The sequence below is a fragment of the Arvicola amphibius genome, chromosome 15 (genome assembly GCF_903992535.2).
Source record: "Arvicola amphibius chromosome 15, mArvAmp1.2, whole genome shotgun sequence".
NCBI lineage: Eukaryota > Metazoa > Chordata > Mammalia > Rodentia > Cricetidae > Arvicola > Arvicola amphibius.
The window spans coordinates 15,892,205-15,908,490 of record NC_052061.1 but is presented as its reverse complement, the minus strand read 5'-3'; the positions used below and the strand labels follow the sequence as shown (position 1 = coordinate 15,908,490).

Below are 16,286 nucleotides of genomic sequence, written 5' to 3'. Positions count from 1 at the left end.
TCATCATGTTGCCCAGGTTGGTCTCACATTTCTACATTCCTACAATCCTCCTGCCTTGGCTTCACGAGTACAGGGAGCACCGTTGGCCCCCAGAATTCAGAGGAAAGGTCAAGGGTCCTGCAGAGTGACCTTTTTTTTTTTTAATGATTTATTTATTGGTTATATACAGCATGTTTTCCTGCACACCAGAAGAGGGCATCAGATCTCATTACAGAGATCTATATATCATATATATGTCTATATATGTGCGTGTATGAGCATGTACATGTGGGTCCACAGGAAGCTAGATTGGGGCGTCAAACCCCCTGTGACTGGAGTTACAGGCAACTGTGAGCTTCCTGCTTTGGGTGCGGGAAATCAAAATTGGGCCACCTGGAAGAGCAGGACGCCTCTTATCTTCTGCGCCAGTAGATATCTTGGTGCTAGAGTTTGAGGTTAGCCAGGCTGGAAGATTGTCTATAAATAAATAAAAAGGAGAGGGGAGGAGGGGGAGGGAGGGGAGAGAGAGAGAGAGAAAGAGAGAGAGAGAGAGAGAGAGAGAGAGAGAGAGAGAGAGAGAGAGAGAGAGAGGGAAGGAGGGGAAGGAAGGAAGGAAGGAAGGAAGGAAGGAAGGAAGGAAGGAAGGAAGGAAGGAAGGAAGGAAGGAGGTGGCTTACTCCTATAATTCCAGCACTTACTAGTAGACAAAGCACGAAAACTTCTCGGGTGTGGGAAGGATGACAGAGAGCTGAGCCATGTCAGCCTGTCTGCATGAAAGGTTATCTTTTGGCAAGGAGATGGTAAAGGTCAGGCTGTCTCCCCTCTGTGAGAAAGATAACTCAGGTCAGCAGGAGGGGCTGAGATCCAGCCTGTATAAATGTGAGAACAGAGGTGGTGCAGAGAGAGCCACCTCGGTCGCAGGCATCTCAGCTGAGCATGGCACCCCGCGGGCTGCTGCTGCTGGCTTCCTGGGCTCTCCTTGGGACTCTGCAGCTGCAGGCCGATGCGAGGCCAGCGCCCTACGTGGTGAAGCTGTGCGGGCGCGAGTTCATCCGAGCGGTCATCTTCACCTGCGGGGGCTCACGGTGGCGCCGGGCGGACATCTTGGCCCATGACTCTCTTGGTGAGTATGTGTGTTGTCCGAGTGGACGGTCACCCTGGAACAGGTGGCCAAATCAGAGGAGGCGTGTATAGCCAGGCATGGCGCACACTAAACTTCCAAATATTTGGGAGGTGGTGGCAGAAGTTTCCTGCATTTCAGGGCAGCCTGGGCTATAGATTAAGACCCAATCGTAAAATTTCAAAGTAAAAACGGGAGGTTTGGTGAAAGGCTTGGTGGAATAGAGTTCCTCTCTAGCCGCACGCTGTGGGAACACCTGCCTGGCCTTTGCACTTCCCCAGGACCAGGGTGGTACACTTGTAGAGTTGAGATGGCCAGAAGCCAGCACCCTGGGTTTGCTGGCAGAGGTGTAAAGGTGAGAGCCATCAGGCCACCTTTTACTGAGTCCTGGCTGTGTTGAGCCTGGCACCAAGCACTCAGCAGAGGTGCTGCTGTCCCTGAGGCGCCTGCTGAGGGCACAGCAGGTTTTGGAGCACAGTGAGCGGGGCAGATGGAGGGCTATGGGCAGAGGGCTTGATTTTGCCACCTCCTGGCTGGCCCTGCTCCCCCTTGGAGAGATAATTCCTGGCGAACTGGAAGACACAGCAGGTGAGATCTGGCAGAATTCTTTAAGGGTAGACAATTTAGTGGGTGGAGTAGGAGAGGCAAGGAGGGTGCAACTCCTTAGAGGCAAGGCTTACTGGCACACGGCTAGAATCCCAGCACTCTGGGAAGCTGAGGCAGGAGGGTCACGAGTTCCAGCGCAGCCTGAGACTCTGTTCTCAAAAAACAAAACCGGGGGAAGATAACAGTGACGAGGACGGAGCGATGGGTGGGTGATGGACGCGTGCACAGATAGCAGCCCCCCTGGGTTAAAACAGGAGCCTATGGCCGAATGGCTGTGTCCTCACACGAGCTCACTGAGGAACCAGTGGCTCATTTGGATGGTGGGTGGCAATAGCAGCAGCTCCGTGGCTGTCACCGAGAGGACCGAGGAAGTTAATGTGGCAAACGATCAAGACAGTCAATAAATAATCAGCGTTCACTTGCGGCTCATTGTGTATCCGATTTTATTGTGTGCTTGCTGGCGCTAAGCCGCCCGCGATCGATAAAACTGAAGAGCATAGGAGCTAATATTTCCCCCCACTTCATGGAAAAGAAAACTGAGCCTCAGAGAGGTAAGCTCATTTATGATTCTAAGTTAGGGAGCCTCCTCACTTCCAAATGCATACTTTCATCTACCTGGTCCACATTAAACAAAGAATAACATGAAATCCGTTACAGGAAAGTCGGGCTTAGTATTGAAACTAGTAACAAAGCCCAGGACCGCATGGAATAAAACTTTGGATAGCAACCTTGATTCTCAAGACCAGAGATACAACCTTGCCAGACAGGAGCCGGCATTCTGAGCCCTAATGCTTCCTCTGCTTTGCAGGGGACTTCTTCCCCGATGCAGAAGCCAATACGGACAGCCTGGCCAGCGAACTGGACGAAGCTGTGGGCTCCAGCGAGTGGCTGGCCCTGACCAAATCCCCCCAGGCCTTCTACAGTAGTCGACCCAGCTGGCAAGGGTCGCCTGGAGCAGTTCGGGGCAGCAGAGATGTCCTGGCTGGCCTTTCCAGCAGCTGCTGCGAGTGGGGCTGTAGTAAGAGTCAAATCAGCAGTTTGTGCTAAGGACCCGGGTCGGGCGACGGGGGCTGCGCCCGGGCCTCCAACCTGCTGTCTGTGTGACGTTTACGAGCATTCCTACAGGCAAGGCACTGAAGCCTCCGCGGTCTCCTCATCTTCTGCCAAGACGCTACCTAGTCCCACCTTGCTCCGGACCACACCCATACGCAGCCAAACGGAAACTTGATTTTCCTGGCTGAATTCTTCCCCTCCCCAACCCCAGCTCCAGAGAGCCCGGCTACAGCCAGGCTTCCACCTACACAAACTGGCCACACTAAGAACCCGCGTCCTGTACGGTCCTGATTGCCGCCGCTGTTTCCTGGCCAGGCCATTGCAACCTACGCCCCCCCCCCCCTTAGATTCCCAGTCCAAAGCACTCTGCTGCAGACCCTAGGGCTGGGGACGCGAGGTCCCCATACTCAGGCTTTCCCACTACAAAATAAAGGTTCAGTTCTGAACATTTGCACGCGTGCGTGTCATTGCTGGGGGTGGGCGGATTTGGGGACTTTCCGCCAGGGGCGGGGTGTCTTCCTTCTTAGGCTGCAAGCCCCAGGCCTGGCGGTGCCTCTTGTCCCTGGGAACCATGAGCGGGCCCTGGGTTGCGCGCCTCACGCCGTTGGAGCTGCTGCTGCTGCCGCTGTTGCCCCTGCTGTCGCTGCTGCCTGGGACGCGGCCCCAGAGTGAGAGGCCTCGTGAGTGGCCGACTTGGGATCACAGTTTTAGGGCGGCAGGGACTAGGTGATAACAGGACGTAGCAGAATTGGGGAGGGGCCCGGGACTCCCTCTGCGCTGTCCCAGCACGTGCCAGGCCCTGGGCTCGGGTCCGACACTCCCGCAGTACCGGAGAATGGACGAATCCACAGTCCGGCATGTTTAGAGCCCTCGGAACTTGATCGTGGCCCTCTCGGCCCTCTGCGCCCCCACAGGCAGCCCCGGCCCACTGCAGTGCTACAGCGTCGGACCCTTGGGGAACCTGAACTGCTCCTGGGAACCTCTGGGCGACCTGGAGATTCCATCTGTGCTGTATCACCAGAGTCAGAAGTAGTGAGTAACCTGGAGTGGTCGGGGGAAACTGAGGCACGGGAAGGAGCCGCTCGGATTGCAACTGGCTTTGGTTAAGAGGATCCCTGAATCCTGCTACTGGGAATTTCTTTCACATTTTTAAGATCCTCAAGCCAGGTCCCACTCATTTCCTTACTGCATAACTCTGGACTAGTTACGCAGTAACTAGTGTCCCCCCCCCCCCCCATGACAGTAATGACGGCACGTGCCTCCCATGATTGATTCTGCCCATCAATGCGCTAGGCACATGGCAAAGAAAAAAATGCTTAGTACCAGGAAGAAGGTTTATATCGCCGTTCAACATCAGGCAGATAGCTTGACTTTTTCGAACAGTTTACTCTATGAACACACCAGTCTAAGCCAGCATGGTGAGGCACATCTGTAACCCAGCACTTGGGAAACGAGGCAGGAAGATCAGTAGTTCAAAGCCAGCCTCAGCTACATAACCAGTGGCCAGCCTGGGCTTCTTGAAATCCTGTCTCTCCCCCCACCCAAAAAAAAATCAGTCTAGTGCTTGGAATCACAATGAAAGTTGATGCTGGGGGGTGGGCAGGGTGCAGATGTGGTCTAGAAACTCCATTTTAGTTGGACTAAGTAAGGGACAGAGACAAGGGCTTTGGGAGGAGGAATGGAGGAGGACGTTTCTGAGACATTGTTACTGTGTGAAGCTAGCCACTTCCTGTTTCCATCTCCCATGTGCTGGCATTTGTAGAGGAGTAACAGAGAGGTTAAGGCACTTGCCTGCCTCAGGTCCCACGGCTTTGAAATAGAGCGGCGCTTCAGATGCCAGCAGCGCAGGTCGAGGGCTTGAGGTCAGCGCAAGGGCGCTTAGCCTGGGCCAGTCTCTTCCCCATCTCTCCCCACAGCGGTCCCAATATAACCTGGGAGGTAAAGGCGCCTTCCAGGCAGAACTGGGCGACCATTCCCCGGGAACAGTTCACCATGGCTGACAAACTCCGCATCTGGGGGACACTAGGGGGCCAAAGTCTCTGGCCCCCTGTCTTCGTGGACCTGGAAACCCAAAGTAACGCAGTGGGAGGGTGAGGCACAGTGGGGGGGAGTAGTTGGGGGCCCTAGCTCAGCGTGCTCTGGCCTTCTATTCACAGTGAAGCCGGGCACGCCCCAGCTCCTCTCTGATGTGGACTTCTCTGAGGATGAACCCTTGGAGGCTGCTATGCTGTGGAGGCCACCTCTGTGGCCGCCTCATAAGGTCCTCACCTGCCAATTCCAGTACAAAAGATTTCAGGAGAAAGAGTGGACTCAGGTACCTGAAGGGGGGGCTCCTTTCCCACCCTATCTCTGGTAGATGGGATTCGACACCTGTCCCGGAGTTACCCCCAAATCTCACATAGAAGGGCTCATAAGCAACTTTGTTTATTTGTTTCTGTTTTCTGTCTATGTAGCCATGCAGCCAGCCAGCTGGTCTCAGAGCCGTTATCCTCCAGCCTCAGCCTCCCAAGCTCTGGAACAGCAGGGTTTCATTGCCACCTCTAGACACTTGGTATGGGGGGCGGGGGCAGTGAGACAAGATTTCACTATGTGGTCCTGGCTAGCTTGAAACTCACAGATATCCACCTGCCTATGCCCCCATGTTGGGATTAAAGATTTGCACACACCTGGCCTTTATGAGTATCTTGATCAGTTAAAAAAAATTTGTCTTGGGCTGAAGAGATTGCTCAACAATTAAGGGCACTGGCTGCTTTTCCAGAGGACCCAAGTTCAGTTCCCAGCACCCAATATGATGTCCTCTTCTATCATGTAGGAATACAAGCAGAGCATCCATACATAAAATAAAGATATTTAAAATAAAAAGTTTTTAAAAAATTTTGTCTCAAAACAAACAAACAAAACCCCCAAACAAACCATACTACAGTTGGGAAGATCGCTCAGTAATCAAAGTGTTTGACACACAAACATGAGATCCTGAGATCCCAGCACCCATGCAGGAAAGACAAGCCTGGTAGCACCATGTAACTGCAGCAGAGGCAGACACAGGCAGATCTCAGAACTTACCGACCATCCAGTCCAAGGAATGAGTCAGCGAGAGACCTCGTCTCAAAAATAAAGTGGAGGCTAGCAAGAAGACTTAGTGGGTAAAGGAAGGCACTTGACACCAACACCTGTACACACACACACACACACACACACACACACACACTCGCACGCACACACACACTCGCACGCACGCACGCACGCACACTCCGAGGGCCTGCTGTAAATACTCAGTACTAGAGGGCTTACCTAGCCTGTGCCAGACCCAGGGCCACAGCTTCGGGAAAAGAACTCGCCTCAGCACACAGGGCTACCCCATCATTCCTCCCCCACTTCCTTTTCCCAGCTGGAGCCACACCTGAAGACAGATCTGCTGCCTCCTGTTGAGATGCAGAACCTGGAACCCGGCACCAGCTACCAGGTGTCCGGCCGCTGCCGAGTGGAGAACGGAAATCTATGGGGCGAGTGGAGCCCGGACCTGTCCTTCCAGACGCCGTTCTTGCGTAAGGATGCCTCCATTAGTGTTGCACTCCTGCGCCTCGGTCCACCACAGGTCAGGCAGCCTTGTCCATCTAACCGTACCTGCCTTTGCTTGTCCTCATCAGCTCCTAAAGATGTGTGGATTTCTGGCGCCGTCTGTGAGACAGCTGGCAACCGGACAGCCCTGCTTCTCTGGAAGGTAAGCGCCAAGTCTGGGAACACCCAAGCAGCAGTGCCTTCCTCTGCTGCCCCCTGGAGGTTATTTCCTGAATTGCAGCGGTCTCTTGCAGTGCTGGCCCACCAACACCACCAACTTGACAGAGATCTGAGGTGTTGGGAGGGATCCAGTGTCCCAGGCAGAAGGCAGCAGAAATGGAAGTCTACACTCGGGACATGATTTCAGTGCAGCTTGGCAAGATGTAACACTTGTGCTGCAAAGTCCCGTGCTGCCATCAAACAGGTGGTAGAAGAGGGTGTCGTAGTCCTCCTGATTCAAGGTGGCCCACGCTTGTGATCCCAGTACTCAAAAGGCCGAGGCAGGAGATTGCATGTTCAAGACCAGCCAGAGTGAGTGCAAGGTCAGGACATCTTAGTCTGAAAGACAAAAATATTTGAAAGGGGAGCTCGGGGCTGAAGAGATGACTCAGGCTGCTCTTCTCGAGGACCCAGGTTCAATTCCCAGCACCCACATGGCAGCTTGCCACTCTCTGTAACTGCAGTTCCATGAGATCTTACACCCTCACACAGACAAACGTGCAGGCAAAACACCAATGCACATGAAGTGAAATAAAATAAATAGAAGTGGGGGGCTCAGTGACAGAATACTAGGTGAGAATGTATGTGGTCCCAGGCTTCATGCTCAGCAATGAACAAATTTACTATTGAACCTCTAATGTCTGCAGGGCATGGCTGAACTCTGCAAGGAATAAAACATATATGACCCTTGAGCCACGTAATTAAATGCCATCCATTTAGTTCCACATGTATTTATGCTTGTATACATGCAGGTATGTGAGGGTGCATGCATTTGAATGCATGTATGTATGCATGTGTACATGCATGTGTGTATAAGTGTATGCATTCAGCCGGGCGGTGGTGGCGCACGCCTTTAATCCCAGCACTCGGGAGGCAGAGGCAGGCGGATCTCTGTGAGTTCGAGGCCAGCCTGGTCTACAAGAGCTAGTTCCAGGACAGGCTCCAAAGCCACAGAGAAACTCTGTCTCGAAAAACCAAAAAAATAAATAAATAAGTGTATGCATTCATGTAAAACATATGTGTGTATATGTGTGTGGATGCATGTCTGCATACATTTATACTATAGAACTCACAGAGATCCACCTGCCTCTGTCGCCTAAGTGGTGGTTTTGAAGGTGCTAGATATTGGTCCTTGCTAGAGTTTTCTGAAATTCACTTAAACTGGAATCGCTTATACTTCCCCATCCTTGTAAGTTTCCACTGGGAGGAAGTAACAAAGCCCTAAGAGAGGGAGCCAGAGGTGTACGGCAGGGCAGGAGCCCTTAATAAATATTTCAAAGCTCTTAGGTCCTGCTGGGATGCAGGCCAGAATGCAGCTTCCCTAGAATGTCTGAGGTCATGGGCTCTGTCTGCAGCTCTGTGTGAGCCAGATGTGAAGGTGCAGCTGTAATCCCAGCAATGGAGAGGTGGGAGCAGGGGGATCAAGGGCCAACAGTGCCGGCTCATCCTTGGCTGTATATTGAATTTGAGGCCAGCCCTTCTGTTTGGGAGGTCCCGTTTCAAAGAAAAGAGAGAAAACAAGGGATGAAGTCCTAGGCAAGCCTGAAAGACAGCGTTCAATCCCAGGAATCATGTAAAGAGCAGGATGGAGCTGGAGAGATGGTCAGCACAGGCTGCTCTCGAAGAGGACCCAGATTCAATTTCCAGAACCCACATCTCAGCTCACAACTGTCTGTAGTAGCCTCAGTTCCAGAGGACCCAATGCTTTCTTCTGGTCTCCGAGGGTGCAGTTATTGCAAGTGCAAGCAAAACACTCCTACACACAAAAAGCATAAACAAACCCATTTGTTTGTTTTGAGACAGGGTTTCTCTGTGCAGCCCCGACTGTCCTTGAAATGCTCAGTAGACCAGGCTGGCCTTGAACTCAGAGAGCTGCCTCTGCCTCCCGAGAGCTGGCGTTAAAGGCGTGTGCCACTAGGCCTGGCTAATAAATCTTAAAGCTACGAACAAACAAAACCACAGTAAGGGTGTTGTGGTCCGTGTCCCAGCACATCTCCAGTGAGAGGAATGGAGGCAGAAGAGCCCCCCTAGCTCTTGGGCCAGCATAGGGGCAGAAACGATGAGAGAGACGCCCCTGAAGATGAAAAGAGAAAGCCAACTCCTGAGAAGCTGTCTTCTGACTCCACACGTGTGCCATGGCAATGTGCATGTGCGCACACACACACATAAAATAAAAAAAATTGATACTTAAGATAAATGTTTCTGGGGCTAGAGAGACGGCTCAGCAGCTAGGAGAGCTTACTGCTCTTGCCGAGAATGTGAGCTTGGTTCTAAGCATCTACATCAGGCAGCTTTCAACTGCTCATAACTTCAAGGAATCCTCTGGCTCCTTGGGTACTGGAGTAATGTGCCCACACATCAACACACACGTGTGTGCACACATGTGCATGCACACACACACACACACACACACACACATAAACTCTTGAAAAAGATAAATATTAGTTTGTGTGTGCTTGCACGTGTTTTAAATGTATATATGAAGAAGCCAGAGGACTCTCATCTTTGCTCAGGCTCTGACCACCATGGTTTTTGAGACATGGTTTTTCATTGTTCCTGTAGCTTGCCAAGCAGGGATTAAAGGTATGCACCACCACTGCCTGGCCCATGTCTGGCTTTCTAAACCTCTGTTCTGGGGATTGAACTCGGGTCCTTATGGCTACACAACCAGCACTTTGCCAACCGAGCCACCTCCCCAGCCCTGTATATACATGTGTATTTCAAACACATCAAGTCAGCAAACTCAAGTGCCAAGACCAGGGTGTTATTGTTGTTTTGTTTGTTTATTTTAAAAGTCTTGTTTGATTGCTACCTAAACCAAGATTAGCAAGGGCAGAATGAGGCAGGGCCATAGGTGCAGGATCAAAGCTATCTTTATGTAAAATTGGTACTCTGCTTGCAGGGTCACATGGAGCCCAGGCTGGCCTCAAACTTGTGGCAAATCCTCCTGCCTCTGCCTCCTGAGTTCTGAGATTACAGATGTGAGCCATCACACCAGGCTCCTCCTTAAACTCCATGCCTTCAGGGCTGTCTCCTTGCCCTCCCCAGACCTCTTCTGTAAACTCTGAGACTCATGAGCTGCCGCACTGCCCGACTTAGCAGGTGCCTTGCCATCATCATCGTGGGGGATGCTAACTACAAATTTTCCCTCCCTTAGATCCCGGGACCCTCTGTGCAGGGAACTTACAGAGTCGTGTTTGGGGCTGGAAATGTTACTATGACTCAAGAAGAGGTCCCTTGCTGCAAGTCCTCCATCCCCACACTGATGGAGTGGGCTGTAGTGTCCACTGTCAACACCTCCAGCAGGACGCTTCTCACCAACCTGTCTTTGGTCTGCTTGGGTAAACGACATGAAATGTCCTTTGTCCAGTACCTTGGGGATCAAGATGACCATCCTGAATGAACAGCCAAGACATCTCCTCCTGCTTCCAGCTCCAGAATTTGCCCCCCGTGATGTGGTGGTCAGCAGCATTGATGGGAGCACAGGGTTACTGGTGACCTGGCAAGAGGGGACCAGGGAACCGTGGGAGTATGTGGTAGACTGGGCTCGCGATGACAACAGCCTGGACAAGCTCAACTGGATCCATCTCCCCACTGCAAACCTCAGCACTGTGCTACCAGGTTAGGCCCTGGGACACCTGGGATCCCATCTACACCGGTACACGGGCTGTTGCTAGAGCAAAATACCTGGGGCTGGACATTTAGAGATTTGTTTAGCTCCCGGTTCTGGAGGACCCAGAACATGGTGCCGACTCTACGGGTTGCTTTCTGGTGATGGTACCCTGGTGGGAGTCTGTGCCAGAGAGAGATCACCTGTTGACACAGGAAGTCAGATAAGGTCCGAATTATAACATTATGGGGCTAAAACTCCATAGGCCATCAAAGGCTTCTGGACTGAGGCTTGGTATTTGGATGTGTGTCTCAGGTATGAAGGAAGAAAATGAGGCACTGGGAGAGAAACGTAGGTTAGATGCTCAAGTGTATGTGTGCACCGAATGAAGAGAGGAGTCCTAGCCCCTAGTGGTCTACACCTGACCTCAGGAGGCTGAGGCAGGAGGATCACTATTTAGTAATTTTAGGACAGCCTGGGTGAGGAGAGAGAGAGAAAGGGGGAGAGCAAGGGAGGTAGGGAGGAGGAATGAGGGAGGGGGGTGGGAAGGACGGAGAAAGAGAGAGAAGAGGACTGGATAATGATTCTAGAACATTCCTTCTTTGGCCCGCTTGGCTGGCACAGCAGTTTAGAGGCAGGTCTTCAGGAGCCTGACTCCCCTGAGGGGAGTGCCGCTCACACGCAGGTCTGTGTCCACAGCCTCAGTGGCCTACACTTTTATTTCCTGGCCTCGGGGCAAAGTCACACTGTGGTCTCTGACACAGCTGGCACACCTGAGCACGAATAGCCCTGGACCAGCAGTGAAGAGGGCTGAGCTGTGCTCTCCACTTCCCCACATGGAGATGCAGAGCCTTGCTTCCCTACTTTGGAGACTTACTTATTTTATTTTATTTTATTTACTTATTTTTATTTTTATTTTATTTACTTATTTTTGTTGTTGTTTCTGTTTTAGGTTTTTTTGAGACAGGGCTTCTCTGTGTAACCCTGGCTGTCTTGGAACTCACTCTGTAGACCAGGTTGGCCTTGAACTCATAGAGAATCTATCTCAGGGCTGACTTTAAAAGTGTGCGCTATGATGCCTGGCTTCTTACTCCCTTTTTCATAAATTATTTATGTGTATGGGTGTTTTGCCTGAATGTAAGTATGTTCTAAGTATGTAGAGTACCCACGGAGACCAGAAGAAGCTAGTAGATCCCTGACCTGGAGTTACAGATGGTTGTGAGCTGCTGTGTGGGTCCTGGGACCTGAACCTGTGTCCTCTGGAAGAGCAGCCAGTGCTCTTAACCACAGAGCCATCCCCCTTAATCCTTTGTTCATTTTTGAAACGGTATCTCACTGGGCAGTCCTGCCTGGAACTTCCTGTGTAGACCAGGTTGGCCTGGATTAAAGGTGTGTTATCACTACACCCAGATAGTATCTTAGTTTTTTTTTCCCAAGACAGGGTTTTTTTGTGTAGCAGCTCTGGCTGTCCTAGAACTTGCTTACAAAGCAAAGTTAGAGCAGATTGCCTGGAACTCACAGAGATCCGCCTGCCTCTGCCTCCCTGAGTGCTGGGATTAAAGGCATGCGCCACCACCATCCAGCTTTATTTTAGTTTTTAGTCTATTCTTTTTTCTATTCTTTATTTTTTTTTTTTAGTCTCATGTATCCCAGGCTAACCTTGAATTCACTAACCAAAGATGATCTTGAACTTCTTTTTTTTTTTTTTTTTTTTTTTTTTGGTTTTTCGAGACAGGGTTTCTCTGTGGCTTTGGAGCCTGTCCTGGAACTAGCTCTTGTAGACCAGGCTGGCCTCAAACTCACAGAGATCCGCCTGCCTCTGCCTCCCGAGTGCTGGGATTAAAGGCGTGCGCCACCACCGCCCGGCCGATCTTGAACTTCTGACCCTCCTGTATCCACCCTTCAAGTGATGGAATTCCAGGCACGTGTCCCTATACCAGTGCCTTTAATTCCAGCACTCAGGAGGCAGAAGCAGACGGATCTCTGTGAGTTCAAGGCCAGCCTGGTCTACAGAGCAAGTTCCAGGACAGGCTCCAAAGCTACAGAGAAACCCTGTCTCGAATAAACAAACAAACAATAAAGTAAAAGAAGAGTCTGGAGAGATGGCTCAATGACCAAGAGTCGTACTGCTTGTATTGAGGATTTAACTAGGGCTTTGTGCAAGCCAGGCAGGCAAGCTACCCACTGAGTCATAGCCTCAGCCCTGCTTCTCAGTTCCTGGAGGCGTGGTCTCTCTGTGTAGCCCAGCCTCAGAGAGCCGCAGGTGCAAGTCACTGCATAAGGCTGGGACTTGTCCCTTCCTGGGCTGTTTACAGCTTGCTTCTCTTCCCCTCCCGTCTCAGGTCTCATTGGCACTTTGTGGAACAGCCTTCCCCAGGGGCCCAAATGACAGCTCCCACGGCTCTGCGCTGGGGAGGGAGAACCAGCTGTAAACGTTGGTTCTCTTCTTCCTGTTCCCTCCAGGGGATTTTAAAGGAGGGGTCCCCTATCGAGTTACAGTGACTGCAGTATTCCCTGAGGGGTTAGCTGCTGCCCCCTCAGTTTGGGGATTCACAGAGGAGTTAGGTAAGAAGTGGCGCTGAAGGATGAGGGAGGGGCCTCGTTCGTGGAACTGAGGAGATACTGATACGCCCGGTTTCTTCACAGTACCCCTTGCTGGACCGGCAGTTTGGCGACTCCAAGATGACCCCCCAGGGACCCCTGCTGTAGCGTGGGAAGAGGTACCAAGACCCAAACTCCGAGGCTGGGCTACTCACTATACCTTGTGCATACAGGGTGAAGCCATCCCCACCGTCTGCAGGAATGGTGAGCTTCCTGTCTCCAGTCCCTTCCTGTATCCCCAAAGATCCACCTGTCATCCACGCTGTCCCTACTTCCCAGTTCCTGGGAAGTTTATGTCACCAAGTTCCCAGAGAACAGCAACAGTCTTGTCTACCACTGAAATGGACTTACTGAGACGTTAAAGACAAAGGCTCCAGTCTGTCCTCACTGACAGTGATGGTACCTGTCATATTTCATTAAGTGAAAAGTATAAAAAGGACCACAGATTCTGAGATAGCTTTGTTTTTGATAAAAGGCCCAACATTGAGCAAAGCCAAGGCTCAAATACGCCAAGAAATTTCTCTCGATGTCAACAGGGCTTGCAGAATTGCTTGTGACTTTTATTTCCTTCTGTTTCCCTTGAGATTGGCTAACGTTTTCCTATAACAACACATTCCTGGGACTGGGGCAAAATTCAGCAGTTAAGAGCACTGACAGCTCTTGCAGAGGTCCTGGGTTTGGTTCCCAGCACCTATCTAGTAGCAAACAAACAGCCTCTGTCCTCCAGTGTTGAAGTATCTGACGCCCTCTTCTGGTCTCCACTGGCACCGCATGCATGTGGAGCACAGGTAGACATTCAGGCAAAACATCCACACACCTAAGAAAAATTTAAAACATTGTTATGGGGTTGGCTGGTGCCTTAGCATAGAGTTCTTGTCTGGAATTCCCCAGTGAGGGACTGGGGTGGGGCTCAGCAGAAGAGCAAGTGTCCAGCATGTGCAAAACCTTGGGTTTTATCCCCCTCACCGAAGAAACAAAACTGCTATTCTTTTCTTCCTAACTGTAAAAGTTATCTGAACTTGTTACAAAGTCTGGCTCACCAAATTAATACTCCCGCCATTGGGTCTGACGACTTGAGTTCAGTTGCATGGTGGGAGGAAAGAACCAGCTCCCACATGGCCTCCAAACCTGTGCCACCACACAGAGACTAAGTCCCCGTGGGGACACCCCAGGGACATCATGATCTCTTCTTGTTCCCTTTCGGGAAGCGCAGCTTTCCTGAATACTGTGCACACATGATTACAAGTGGGTTCGTGAAACTTGGATGTTTTTGTTTATTGAGACAGGGTCTCCCTTGATCTCAACCTGACCTGGAAATTACATTCCGAGGAACTGGAACGACAGGCACACACTACTGTGCCCTGGACCATTTCCTCCCTCCTCAGGGCTGGGGATCAAACTCTGGGCCTTGTGCATTGGAGGCAGCTGACTTCCCAATGGAAGATGCACAGACATAGACAATGGAGATAACATCCAATCAGCCACAATGCGCTCAGAGATGTTCACAAAATGAGGGGTCAGAGATTGGTTACAGAAGTGACAGTGCACAGAATTCCAGAGCAGGGGCTGTGAGATGGCCCCTACCACAAAGCCCAAGACACCTATGGTGGAATCGGTGGTGAGAAACGACCTCTGACTTCATGTGTGCCATGACATGCATAGGGGGGCAAGCCCCTCAGAAAAGAATAGAATGCCACATAAATAAACAAAGACCACTGAGACAGCCATGCGGAAGGTGTAGACAGAGTGGTGTGTGCAAATGACTTCACTGTTCCCCCAACTTTTTTGGTTGTGTCCTTCAGTGAGCAGTAATACCCAGACTGTTACTCTGCGTAGCCTTCACTGGGGTTCCTTCAAGCTGTGGGTGACGGTGTCCACCATTGCAGGACAGGGCCCACCGGGTCCTAGCCTTTGGCTTCACCTACAAGGTACGATGGGGATACCTGTCCACTTCTGGCTAGTGGTGTCTTGAAGTCATGACACGGGCTTCACTGATGGATAGCTTCTGATGGAGAGGATTACATATAGGATAATACTGAGGATGGAACCAAGGACCACACCACGTTTGCCTCAGGGTACCCTGCTTCTTCTAAATACTGTTGTATTATCCAATGTATGTCAGCAACAACATTCCCCCAACCCTGCCTCTGCCTGTCAGCAAACCCCTATGCCCCTAAATATCACCCCCTTCTTCATGATGGCTGCTTCCTCAGCCCCACCCATTCCCAGAGCCCTTGTTCAAGATGACTATAGTCCTCCGTATCCTCCCCACCCATAGAAAATGAGGTCAGATGGAAGATTCTGCCTTGTGTCCTGTCCCTATGGGGCTTGCTCCTGATGGGTTGTGGTCTGAGCCTGGCCGCCACCAGGTAAGGCTTTCGGATATGGGTCTCTACTCTGTTGGGGGTTCAGCAGCTAAACCTAGGGTGGGTGGCCTCGGGGCTCAGGAGGTAATGGATTCTAGCAACATGTTTGCCACTGGGTCCCTACTGGCCAGGTGCCTCCACTGGCGATACAAATTGCTTCCCCAGTGGATCTGGGAGAGAGTTCCTGACCCTGCCAACAGCAATTCTGGGCAGCCTTACATAAAGGTGAGAAGATGCCAACTGTGGGACCACCACTCTCTAACTGGAGGATGCTGGGGCAAGTGGGGTGGGGGAGGACCACCTCGTGTCAAGCCTCCATCTCCCCAGGAGGTGAGCCTGCCCCAGCCACCCAAGGAAGGACCCATCCTGGAAGTGGAGGAAATGGAGCTGGAACATATTACTGAGCCCCCTCCAGCCTCTGCCCCTCTGCACTCCGGATATGAGAAACACTTCCTGCCCACACCAGAGGAGCTGGGCCTCGGGCCTCCCGCCTGTAGGTTCTAGCACATTCTGCTTCCGGATGGGGGCTGTGCCCCTGTTCTGGATTAGACCTTTTTATTTGTAGTTTTCTGAGACAGGACCTCACTACATAGCCTTAGTTGGCCTGGAACTCACAGAGATTCACCTGGTTCTGCCTCCAGCGTATGGAAATTGAAGGTTGTGCCACCAGGCCTAACCAATTCTTCGTTTTCTAGCCCCTGCATCTTGGATGCCTTTGTGTTCCTACAGAATTAATATTCTCACTGGCCCGATCCTCTTGCTGTTGTCTTCTTTATTGTGTCGGAGTCTTGTTCCAACCATGATCTCCTGCTGCGGCACCCCCAGAGCTGGGTTATAGGTGTGTCATCTCACCCAGCCACAACCTTTGATTCTAGTAAGATCTACTCCCAGGCAGCAAAAAAGGAGGTGATTCCGGGTCAAAAGACACACTCCAGAGGCTGGAGAGATGGCTGAGTTGTTAAGAGCCCTTGTTTTCTTGCAGACCAGTTTGGTTCCCTGGCTTTGCAGAGGACCCAGGTTCAGTTCCCAACACCCAGAGGTTGGCTCAGCCTCACCTGTAACTCCAGTTCTAGGGAATCTAGTGCCCTCTTGTGGCTCCATGAGCATTCACACTCGTGGTTATACACAGGCAAACACACAGAAAATATAAATAAATAAACCAGGCAGTGGTGGT

At 51.4% G+C, this 16,286-nt stretch overlaps 2 protein-coding genes across 2 annotated transcripts; both read left to right on the top strand.

Moving 5' to 3' along the window:
• The first annotated feature begins 915 nt into the window (after window positions 1-915).
• Rln3 (relaxin 3) lies at window positions 916-2,752 on the top strand. Its single transcript, XM_038312216.1, has 2 exons — window positions 916-1,102; window positions 2,514-2,752. Exons 1-2 carry the CDS (start codon window positions 916-918, stop codon window positions 2,750-2,752), a joined length of 426 nt encoding a protein of 141 aa, XP_038168144.1.
• Window positions 2,753-3,302: 550 nt separating this feature from the next.
• Window positions 3,303-15,864, top strand: Il27ra (interleukin 27 receptor subunit alpha). The gene is made up of 14 exons (XM_038312843.1): window positions 3,303-3,438; window positions 3,673-3,790; window positions 4,675-4,832; window positions 4,915-5,072; window positions 6,147-6,303; window positions 6,406-6,479; window positions 9,693-9,876; window positions 9,968-10,156; window positions 12,609-12,710; window positions 12,792-12,950; window positions 14,549-14,674; window positions 15,025-15,115; window positions 15,244-15,337; window positions 15,440-15,864. Exons 1-14 carry the CDS (start codon window positions 3,330-3,332, stop codon window positions 15,614-15,616), a joined length of 1,896 nt encoding a protein of 631 aa, XP_038168771.1. The 5' UTR covers window positions 3,303-3,329; the 3' UTR covers window positions 15,617-15,864.
• The last annotated feature ends 422 nt before the right edge of the window (window positions 15,865-16,286 follow it).